The sequence below is a fragment of the Diceros bicornis genome, chromosome 11, assembly GCF_020826845.1.
Source record: "Diceros bicornis minor isolate mBicDic1 chromosome 11, mDicBic1.mat.cur, whole genome shotgun sequence".
NCBI lineage: Eukaryota > Metazoa > Chordata > Mammalia > Perissodactyla > Rhinocerotidae > Diceros > Diceros bicornis.
The window spans coordinates 34,847,642-34,860,129 of record NC_080750.1 but is presented as its reverse complement, the minus strand read 5'-3'; the positions used below and the strand labels follow the sequence as shown (position 1 = coordinate 34,860,129).

At 36.3% G+C, this 12,488-nt stretch overlaps 1 protein-coding gene across 1 annotated transcript in view; it reads right to left on the bottom strand.

Moving 5' to 3' along the window:
* Nucleotides 1-12,488, bottom strand: part of C11H4orf51 (chromosome 11 C4orf51 homolog) — a 33,520-nt gene that overhangs the window by 2,503 nt on the left and 18,529 nt on the right. The window contains exons 3-4 of the mRNA XM_058550144.1: nucleotides 2,825-2,883; nucleotides 607-664 (exon numbers count right to left, since the gene is read on the bottom strand). Coding sequence (XP_058406127.1) covers nucleotides 607-664; nucleotides 2,825-2,883 — 117 coding nt within the window. The remainder of the gene's footprint in view (nucleotides 1-606; nucleotides 665-2,824; nucleotides 2,884-12,488) is intronic.

Here is a 12,488-nt window from a genome sequence, read left to right as displayed (position 1 = left end):
CCTAAATCGTTTTGTGTGTGTGTGTGTGTGAGGAAGGTTAGCCCTGAGCTAACATCTGTTGCCAATCCTCCTCTTTTTGCTGAGGAAGACTGGCCCTGGGCTAACATCCGTGCCCATCTTCCTCTACTTTATATGGGACACCACCACAGCATGGCTTGATAAGCAGTGCGTAGGTCCACGCCCAGGATCTGAACCTGTGAACCCGGGGCCGCTGAATTGGAGCACGGGAACTTAACAACTACGCCGCTGGGCCAGCCCCCTAAGTCGTTTTTTAATCAATAGTTCCCAACTCTCACATACACACTACCTGCCCCCATCAACTTCTGCCGCCACCACAACCTTCTTACACGTACACTCTTTTTCAGAGCTTTTGCTTGCAAAAGTCTCTGTGAGATTTCTCCCTCTTTTTATTTCTGCATGCTGTTGTTCTTACTGTTAGGAGAAGTACAATGAAGTAACAAGGGGTATGACAGGAGGAAGGAGGCAGAAATGCAAAAGGCCTTAAATGGCCTCAGATTCTGGTAAGGATGCAAATATCAGATGAGGATCATAATTAAAATAAAGGCAGAACATGGATATAAAGTAGTAGTTTAGTATAAGACTTACATGATTTTTTGTAATTTGGAGATGCTGGAGAAAAATCACCAAACAGAATTTGGTGTGCCTGTGCAAAAGAGAGAGAAAAATAAATACCGACCACTTTCACAACAATAGAAATCTAACAAAATTCCTTTGCCAGTGTGGTCCTCCCCATTGAAAAGGCACTTTGATACTGCTGTCAAAAGCCACCGTAATAACAGATACTAACAGTAAAGTGGAAAGACAAAATCGGGGAAAATATTTATAAAATAGGATGGGCAAAAGAATACTATCCTAATATACAAATAGCTTATACAAATCAATAAGTAAAAGCTAAACACCCTAATAGAAAAATAGGCAAAGGAAGTGAATACAATCAATCCTCCTCATTCATGGATTCCATAGTTGCAAATTTGCCTACTTGCTAAAAATTATTTGTAACCCCAAAGTCAATACTTGCAGCACTTTTAAGGTCATTCAAGGACACACACACAGAGTGGTGAACAATTTGAGTTCACCTGATGTGCATATTGTCAGTCGAGGTTGAACGAGGAATTTGCCTTCTTGTTTCAGCTCTCATACTGTGAACAAATGTGCTTGTTGCGGCCTAGTTAGTGCCACATTTTCTGCATTTTTATGCTTTTTGTTAGCAATTTCACTATTTAAAATGGCCCCTGAGTGTAGGGCTGGAGTCGTATCTAGCATTCCTAAGCGCAAAAAGGACTGTGATGTGCATTACGGAAAAAATACGTTAGATAAGCTTTATTTAGGCATGAGTTATAGTGCTGTTAGCTGTAAGTTCAAGGTTAATGAATCAATAATATGTATTAAATAAGGTATCTTTAAACAGAAACACACATAAAACAGTATTTACATATTGATCAGTTGATGAAAATGTTGTGACCAGAGGCTCATGGGAACCTGCCCCTACATTTCCCCTAGGAGCAATGGTTCAGTAATTGCTAATTCAGTGTTAGTGGGGACTTTAGAAAACATAACTACCTCGAATAATGAGAATTGACTACAGTCATGCATTGCTTAACAATGGAGATATGTTCTGCGAAATGGGTCATTATGCGATTTTGTCATCACGGAAACATCATAGAGTGTACTTACACAAACCTAAATGGTATAGCCTACAACACACCTAGGCTATATGGTACTCTTTGTGTGGGACCACCATTGTATATGCAGTCTATCACTGACCAAAATGTTGTTATGCGGTGCATGACTGTATAATTCACAAAAGAGCTATGAATAACTAGTAAACAGAAGATGCTCAACCTCGTTAATAATCAAAGAAGTGAAAATTAAAAGAAAATTGAAATATCTTCATCTATCAAATTGGAAAATATTAAAATTATTTTTTAAAGCCAATGTTAGAGAAGATATAGGAAAACAGGCACTCTTGTGGACTGTTGGTGCATGCAGCCAATTTTCTGGAAAGCGATTTGGCTATATATCAAAATTTAAAATAAGACCTTCTGTCCCAAGAATTCTACTTATGGGAAAGTAGCCTGAGGAGATGATTGTACAATTGCAAAAATTTATATTCAAATTGACTCATCACAGCATTGTTTATAAGAGTTACAAATTTGAAAAACCTAAATGCCTAGAAATATGAGATATTTTTAAATTGTGATATATCCAGTGAATGGAATATTATGTATCCATTAAAATGATAATAAATAATTATGTTAACACCAAAGGATGTCCATGAAACTATTAAGTGATGAAAGCAGATTACAGAAGACAATGGATCCCATCAATATACTCTGTGTGTGTGTGCATCTTTGTGTATGCATAAGTATAGACAGACATTTCTAAGGAAATTCACTAAAATGTTAATGGTGATTATCCCTGTGGGAGGGGAAGGATTTCAGATGATTTTTTACTTTTATTTATATTTCTCTGTATTATTTGAAAGTTTACAATAAGAGGAAAGCTGTTTTTGTTTTTAACTGTCAATGTATTATTGTCACCCCTGGGAAAGAGGAAAAGTTAGTGACTCTGAAAAAAGTACAGCATCATCAGTTCACAATTTATAACCTTGGTTGTTTATCTTTGTATCCCTGTCACCTAAAAGAAAGCTCCACACATAAGCACTCAGAAATAAATGTTTGATGAGTGAATATTGTTAAACAGTAACTCCAACTCCCTTTAGTTTGTTTTTTATGATAATATGCAGTGTGCAATCATTTAAACTTTCTACATGTAAATGAGCACTGAGAAATGTTGGACTTACCACTCTGTGCTTGACATCAAGTGACTTTTTAAAGGAACTGGTTATAATAGGGAATAGTCCTGCATGCAAATGAAGAGGGAAAACCAGGATTAAACCCAGTGTCAGAATAAAATTTCTTATACTCTCAATTAGGCTATACTAAAAAATTATAGAAACATCACTTATTTCCTTTTAGAATCTGACCAACAGGAAAGTAAGAGTCAGTCAGGTAAGACGATATTGTGACTCAAAGTTAATCTTTAGTAAACATTCTGGAGCTTTTGGGGGGGAGGGATAAATTTTTTTTTATGGTACATGTTTCAATTTTTTTTTTTTTTGGTGAAGAATATCAGCCCTGAGCTAACATTCATGCCAATCCTCCTCTTTTTGCTGAGGAAGACTGGCTCTGAGCTAACATCTATTGCCAATCCTCCTCCTTTTTTTCCCTTTTTCTCCCCAAAGCCCCAGCAGATAGTTGTTTGTCATGGTTGCACATCCTTCTAGTTGCTGTATGTGGGACGCCGCCTCAGCATGGCTGGACAAGCAGTGCGTCGATGCACGCCTGGGATCCGAACCCAGGCCACCAGTAGCAGAGTGCGTGCACTTAGCCGCTAAGCCATGGGGCTGGCCCCCTCAATTTTATTTTAAAAAGAAAAACATACTGGTAACAGCTAAGGAGACTTTGAAATTATGAGTCTATAATTTAAAACATTTATCAGAATAGTTCAGTTTTACAAGTCCTTTGGCTTTCTCTACGAGGTTTTCTGAAATAAGCCTAAAATAGGGACTGTTTAGTCTTTATTAATTCTCTTAAATTTTAATTCAGCTACAAAATAATCCTTTATGTCCCCTCCACCTAATCAAAAAGTAAAGGTAACCTTTCAAATGCTCTTCTTTTTCTTAAGATTTTTATTTTTAGAGCAGTTTTAGTTCACAGCAAAATTGAGGGAAAGGTACATAGAGTTCCCATATGCCACTTACCCCCACATGTGCAGAGCCTCCCCCTTACCAACATCCCCCACCAGAGTGGTACATTTGTTACAATTGATGAACCTACATTGACACATCACTATCACCTAAAGTCCACAGTTTGCATTACAGTTCATTCTTGGTATTGTTCATTCTATAGGTTTGGACACGTGTATAATGACATGGATCCATCATTACAGTATCATACAGAGTATTTTCACTGCCCTAAAAATCATCATACTCTACCTGTTCATCCCTCCCCCTTCCCAGCCCCTGGCAACCTCTGATCTTTTTACTGTCTCTATAGTTTTGTCTTTTCTAGAATGTCAAATAGTTGGAATCCTACAGTATATAGCCTTTTCAGGTTGGCTTCTTTCACTTAGTGATATTCATTTAAGGTTCCTCCATGTCTTTTCACGGCTTGATAGCTCCCTTCTTTTTAGCGCTGAATAACATTCCATTGTCTGGATGTCTCGCTGTTTATCCATTCACCTACTGAAGGACATCTTGGTTGCTTCCAAGTTTTGGCAATTGTGAATAAAGCTGCTATAAATATCCATGTGTGGGTATTTGTGTTGACATAAATTTTCAACCTCCTTGGGGAAATCCCAAGCAGCACGATTGCTGATCGCATGGTAAGAGTATGTTTAGTTTTGTAAGAAACTGCCAAACTGTCTTCCAAAGTGGCTGTACTGCTTTGCGTTCCCAGCAGCAATGAATGAGAGCTCATGTTGCCCCACATCCTCACCAGTATTTGGGGGTGTCTGTGTTCCAGATTAGGCCATTCTAATATGTGTGTAATGGTATCTCATTGCTGTTTTCATTTGCATTTCCTTGATGACATGTGATTTGGAGCATCTTTTCATATGCTTATTTGCCATCTGTATATCTTCTTTGGTGAGGTGTTTGTTAAAGTCTTCAGCTCATTTTTCAATTGGGTTTTTTGTTTCTTATTGTTGAGTTTCAGAGTTCTTTGTATATTTTGAATAACAGTCCTTTATCAGATGTGTCTTTTGCAAATATTTTCTCTCAGTCTGATTTCTTATTCTCTGGACATTGTTTTTCACAGAACAGAAGTTTTTAATTTTAACAAAGTCCATCTTATCAATTATTTCTTTCATGGATCGTGACTTTAGTGTTGTATCTAAAAAGTCATTGCCATACCCAAGGTCATCTAGGTTTTTTCCTATGTTATCTTCTAGGAGTTTTATAGTTTCACATTTTACATTTGGGTCTGTGATACATTTTGAGTTAATTTTTGTGAAGGGTGTAAAGTCTTTGTCTAGATTCTTTTTTTTGGCATGTGGATGTCAAGTTATTCCAGCCACATTTGTTGAAAAGACTGTCTTTTCTCCATTGTCTTCTTTTGTCAAAAATTGGTTGCTTATATTCATGCGGGTCTACTTCTTGGCTCTCTATTCCGTTCCCTTGATCTATTTGCCTATTTTTTCACCAATACCACATTGTCTTAATTGCTGTAGCTTTATTGTAAATATTGAAATCGCGTAGTGTCGTCCTCCAACTTTGTTCTTCTCTTTCAATATTGTGTTGGCTATGCTGGCTCTTTTGCCTTTCCATACAAATTTTAGAATCCTTTTGTCAATATCTACAAAATAACTTGCTGGGATCTTGATTGAGATTGCACTGGGGGCGAGGGTTCGCTGGTTCAGATCCCGGGCACGCACCGATGCACCACTTGTCAAGCCATGCTGTGGCAGTGTCCCATATAAACTGGAGGAAGATGGGCATGGATGTTAGCGCAGGCCCAGTCTTCCTCAGCAAAAAGAGGAGGATTGGCAGATGTTAGCTCAGGGCCGATCTTCCTCCCCCCAAAAAAAATAAATTGAGATTGCACTGCATCTAATTTCAAATTCCACTTGTTCATTGCTAATGTATAGGAAAGCGACCAACTTTTGTATATTAACCTTGTATCTGGCATCCTTGCTATAATCACTTATTAGTTCCAGGAGATTTTCTTTTGTTGATTCTTTTGGATTTTCTACATGGACAATTATGTCATATGTGAACAAAGACAGTTTTACTTCTTCCTTCCCAATCTCTGTACCTTTCATTTCCTTTTCTTGTCTTATTACATTAGCTAGTACTTTCAGTATGATGTTTAAAGGAGTCATGAGAGAGAATCCTTGCCCTGTACCTGATCTTAGTGGGAAAACTTTGAATTTCTTATCTTTAAGTATGATTTTATCTGTAGGTTTTTTGTAGATTATCAAGTTGAGGAAGTTACCCTCTATTCCTAGTTTACTGAGACTTTTTGTCACAAATGATTTTGTCAGATGCTTTTTCTGCATCTATTGATATGAACAAGTGATTTTTCTTTTTTAGCCTATTGATGTGATGGATTACATTAATTGATTTCCAAATATTGAACCAGCCTTGCATTCCTAGATAAATCCCACTTGGTCATAGTCTATAATTCTCTTTATACATTGTTGGATTTATTTGCTAATATTTTATTGAGGATTTTTGCATGTGTGTTCATGAGAGATATTTGTCTGTAGTTTTCTTTTCTGGTGATGTCTTTATCTGGCTTTGGTATTAGGTTAATGTTGGATTCATAAAATGAGTTAGGAAGTATTCCCTCACCTTATAGAGAATTGGTATAATTTCTTCCTTAAATGTTTGGCAAAATTCACCAGTGAACCCGTCTGGGCCTGGTGCTTTCTGTTTGGGAAAGTTATTAATTATTGATTCAATTTCTTCAATAGATATAGGCCTATTCAGATTGTTTATTTTTTCTTGTTTGAGTTTTGGCAGCTTATGTCTTCAAGGAATTGGTCCATTTTATCTTGGTTATCAAATTTGTGGGCATAGAGTTGTTCATAGTATTCTTTTATTATCCTTTTAATGTCCATGGGCTCTGTAGTAGTGTCTCCTCATTCATTTCTGATATTAGTAATTTATGTCGTCTTTTTTTTTTCTTAGTCAGTTTGGCTAGAGACTTACCGATTTTCTTGATCTTTCCCAAGAACCAATTTTTGGTTTCTTTGATTTTCTCTATTGATTTTCTCTTTTCAATTTCATTGATTTCTTCTCTAATTCTTATTATTTCTTTTATTCTGCTTACTTTGGATTTCATTTGCTCTTTTTTTCCTAGGTTCCTAAGGTAGAAACTAGATTGATTTTAGATCTCTCTTCTTTTCTTATATATGCATTCAATGCTATAAATTTCCCTCTAAGCACTGCTTTCACTGCATTCCACAAATTTTGGTAAGTTGTGTTTTCATTTTAATTTAGTTCAAAATATTTTTAAATTTGTCTTAAGATTTCTTCTTTGACCCATGTGTTATTTAGAATGTGCTGTTTAGTCTCCACATATTTTTGGGATTTTCCAATTATCTTTCTGTTATTGATTTCTAGTTAAATTCCACTGTGGTCTGAGAGCAGACATTCTATGATTGCTATTCTTTTAAATTTGTCAAGATGTGTTCTGTGGTCAGAATGTGGTCTAGCTTGGTCAGTGTTCTATGTGAGCTTGAGAAGAATGTATATTCTGCTGTTGTTGGATGAAATCATTTAATAGATGTTGATGATATCCAACTGATTGATATGTTGTTGAGTTCAACTGTACCCTTACTGATTTTATGCCTGCTGGATCTGTCCATTTCTGATAGAGAGGTGTTGAAGTCTCCAACTATGATAGTGGATTCATCTATTTCTCCTTACAGTTCTATCAGTTTTTGCCTCACATAGTTTGACACTCTGTTGTTAGGCACATATATGTTAATGATTATTATATGTCTTCTTAGAGAATTGACCCCTTTATCATTATTATTATTTAATGCCCTTCTTTATCCCTGATAACTTTCCCTGCTTTGAAGTCTGCTCCATCTGACATTAATATAGCTATTCTTGCTTTATTTTTATTGATATTGCCATAGTATATTTTTCTCCATCCATTTACTTTTAATCTATATGTGTTTTATATTTAAAGTGGGTTTCTTGGGGCTGGCCCCCAAGCAGTTAAGTGTGCGCGCTCCACTGCTGGCGACCTGGGTTCGGATCCCAGGCATGTACCAACGCACCGCTAGTCAGGCCATGCTGTGGCGGCGTCCCACATAAAGTGGAGGAAGATCGGCATGGATGTTAGCTCAGGGCCAGTGTTCCTCAGCAAAAAGAGGAGGATTGGCATGGATGTTAGCTCAGGGCTGATCTTCCACACAAAATAAATAAATAACTTAAAAAAAATAAAAAATAAAGTAGGTTTCTTGTAGACAACATAATTAGGTCTTGTTTTTGATCCACTGACAATCTATCTTTTAATTAGTGTATTTAGACCACTGATGTTCAAAGTGATTATTGATATAGTAGGATTAACATCTACCATATTTGTTACCATTTTCTATTTGTTGCCCTTATTCCTATTTTTGTCTTCCACTCTTTTTCTATAGACTTTTGTGGTTTTAATTGAGCATTTTATATGATTCCATTTTCTCTTCTTTCTTAGCATATTCTTTTGGCATACTTAGCATACTTCTTTTTTTACTTTTTTAAAAGTGGTTGCCCCAGAATTTGCAATACACATTTACAACTAATCCAAGTGTACTTTCAAATAACATTATACCACTTCATGAGTAGTGCAAGTACCTTTTAATAACAAAATATTCCTAATTCCTCCCTCCTGTCCCTTGTATCATTGCTGTCATTCATTTCACTTATATATAAGCACATATATATACATGCTTACTTTACATAAGCATACCTATTGAATACATTGTTACTATTATTATTTTGAACAAACTTATCTGTTAGATCAATTAAGAATAAGAAAAATAAAAGTTTTTATTTTACCTTCGCTTATTCTTTCTTCTATGCTCTTCTTTCTTTTATGTAGATCCAAGTATCTGACCTATATTATTTTCCTTCTCTCTGAAGAACTTTTAACATTTCTTGCAAGACAGGTCTACTGGCAACAAATTCCCTCAATTTTTGTTTGTCTGAGAAAGTATTTATTTCTCTTTCATTTTTGAAGGATAATTTCGTAGGGTACAGAATTCTAGGTTGGTGAGTTTTTTTCTCTCAACACTTAAATATTTGACTCTACTCTCTTCTTCCTTTCATGGTTTCTGAGGAGAAGTTGGATATAATTCTTATCTTGTAAGGTGTTTTTTTTACCTCTGGCTTCTTTTAGGATTTTTTTCTTTCTTTTCTGTTGTTTGAAAATGATATGCCTAGGAGTAGGGTTTTGTTTTTTGTTTACTTTACATTTATCCTGCTGGATGTAACCTGAGCTTCCTGGATTTGTGATTTGGTGTCTGACATTAATTTGTAGAAATTTTCAGTCATTATTGTTTCATACATTTCTTCTATTCCTTTCTTTCTTCTCCTTCTGGTATTCTCATTACACTTATGTTGCACCTTTTGTAACACAGTTATGGTTTTTAGATATTTTGTTCTCTTTTTTCAGTCTTTCTTCTCTTTGCTTTTCAGTTTTGGAGGTTTCTATTGAGGTAACCTCAATCTCAGAGATTCTTTCCTCAGCTGTGACCAGTCTACTAATAACCCCATCAAAGGCATTCTTCATTTCTGTTAATTTTTTTTTTTTCCTTTTTTAAAGACAAACTCTCAGATTAGGTAAATTGGTTTTTCTTTTGGAGGCAGATTGGCCCTGCACTAACATCTACTGCCAATCTTCCTCTTTTTTCTCCCCAAAGACCCAGTACATAGTTGTGTATCATAGTTGTAGAGTTGTAGCTCTTCTATGTGGGATGCTGCCTCAGCATGGCTTGATGAGTGGTGAGTAGGTCTGTGCCCAGGATCCGAACTGGCAAACCCCGGGCCGCTGAAGCTGAATGCACAAACTTAACCGCTACGCCACCGGGCTGGCCCCTCTGTTAGTGTTTTTGATCTGTAGCATTTCTTTTTGGTTCTTTCTTAGGATTTCCATCTCTCTGCTTACATTGTCTATCTGTTCTTGTATGTTGTCTACTTTATCTGTTAGAGCCCTTAGAATATTAAATCACAGTTGTTTTAAATTCCTGGTCTCATAATTCCAATATCCCTGCCATATCTGGTTCTGATGCTTGCTCTGTCTCTTCAAATTGTGTTTTTGCCTTTTGGTATGCTTTGTAATTTTTTCTTGATAGCAAGACATAATGTACCAGGTAAAAGGAATTGCTGTAAATAGGCCCTTAATAATAAGGTGGTGAGGTGTGGAGGGAGAAGAATTCTATAGTCCTATGATTAGGTCTGTCTTTTAGTGATCCTGTGCCTCTGGACTGTGAACTTCACAAGTGTTTCTAAGTTTTTTCTCCCCCCTTAAGTGGAATAGGATGGCAAGAGTGGGCTGGAGTTGGGTATTTCCCTTCCCCTAGGTCAGTGAGGCTATGATAATATCCCAGCAGATTAGGCTCTGGTTAACTAGTTTCTTCTGGCAGCAGACCTTGTTAAGAAGAATGTAATGCTCTGAAGTACAGTCGTGTACTGCATAATGATGTTTCAGTCAGCAATGGACCACATATACAACCATGGTCCCATAAGATTAGTATCATATAGCCTAAGTGTGTAGTAGGCTATACTATCTAGGTTTGTGTAAGAACGTTCTGTGATGTTTGCATGATGAAATCACCTAATGATCCGTTTCTCAGAATGCATCCCCCTTGTTAAGGGACTCATGACTGTATTTCAAAATGGTTCCTTTTCCCCTCCCTCTGCCAGAAGCACAAGGGGATTTTTCTCTGGTATTTACTGTGGGAACCTAGTTGAGTTCCTGGAGGTAAATCTCAAATATTGTAGGGGCTCCCCTGTGCCTAGACCCCCCTGGAGTTTTTAACTCTCAGACTTGTCGGCATTGAGCCTGTAGCAATTCATCAATTATAGTTCAGATATACCAACCCTGGTACTGATTCCTGAGGTGGTTTCTGCTGTGAGTCTATGCTCTGGTAAGCTGTGACTCCCTGTATGTGCCTATCTGTTTCTCCAGTCTTGGGGACAGTGGTTTGCCCTGTGCCCTCATCTCTGTTATGGATCCAAGAAGAGTTGTTGATTTTTCAGTCTGTTCAGCATTTTACCTGTTGTTAGGATGGAGTGTCATCTTCCAAGCTCCTTACATGCAGAACTGGAAACCGGAAGTTAGGGTAAACATTTTTATGCCCGGAACATTCATCTATGATACACAGCTTATACTCTTAGAATCAGAGGGAACCAAGACTATGCTGAAGTTCTAAGGCTATAAATTTTTCTCAAGATCTAAAGAAGCTCTGGTGTATTTTTTTACAATTTTATCAAGGTGTAAACATACAATAAAATTGACCTACTTTAAGTGTGCAGTTCAGTGATTTTAAATAAATTTATTGAGTTATGCAACCATCACCATAATACCATAATCTGGTATTGGAGCATTTTCATTACCCCAGTAAGATCCCTCGTGCCTATTTATGGCTAATCTCCTTTCCTACCCCCAACCCCAGAAAACCACTAACCTACTTTCTTTCTCTATAGATTTGCCTTGGAATTGGACATTTCATATAAATGAAATCATACACTATGTGGTCTTTTATGTCTGCCTTCTTTTACTTAGCATAATGTTTTTGAGGTTCATCCACATTGCAGCTGTTTTAGTATTTTGTTCCTTTTATTACTGAGTAGTATTCCATTGTATGAACACAGTCATGCGCCACATAATGATGTTTCTGCCAGTGACAGACCACATATAAGATGATGGCCCCATAAGATTAGTACCATATAGGCTAGGTGTGTAGTAATATAACTGTATATCAGATTTTATTATCCATTCACCAGCTGAGGGACATAAAGTTTTCCAATTTTGGCTATTATGGATGATGCTGCAGTGAACATTCCTGTGAAAGTCTTTGTGGAGACATATGTTTTCATTTCTCTTGGGTAAATACTTAGTTACAGAATTGTTGGGTCCTATGATAAATTTATATTTAACTTTTAGAGAAACTGTCAAGGTGTTTTCCAAAGTGGCTGTACTATTTTACATTCCCACCAGCAATAAATGAAGGTTCTAGTTTCTCCACATCCTCACCAACATTTGTTACTGTCTGTCTTTGTGATTATAGCCATTCTTATGGATATGAATGGGTATCTCATTGTGTTCTTAATTTGAATTTCCCTATTGACAAATCATGTTGAGTTCTCTGGTGTACTTTGATAAAAAAAAAATAGAGAAAACATTTTAAATTTGATTAAAAATAAATAAAAATTGATTTAAAAAGAAAAAGAAGATCTTGTTTGGCATAATATGATGGGGTTTGGTCATTAGGAATGGGTCAAGGGAAGGGAATAGCCTTTGTCAAATACTCATTATTATTTCTGCGATTTTATGCTGAAAAACTTTTCAAAACAAGATATCTTAAGCTAAAGTTAAAAAAAGAGTTCAAAAATTATTTAGCTAAATTCAAGAAAAAAACACTTTTTCACAGCTACAGTGAAAGCAGGTGGATAAGAAATTTATCCTGCACAGTTAGCTCTGATTATTCCATTGGCTGTGAATCTTTAGACTTTCAAAGCTCTATAAGATTTTTATAAATCCCATAGGCCTGCCAGAGGCTTTAACTAGTTTTTTGTCACTTTTCCTTTCAAGAATTATATGAGATAATCATTAATTAATATATGATATGATTCTATAATATTAAAGTTTTACAGAAAGTAGTTTTGAGGCATTTGATGGATTATGGGGGAAACAACAGGCATTAGAATTTGTCCTAGACCATCGCATGATGGATTTACACAT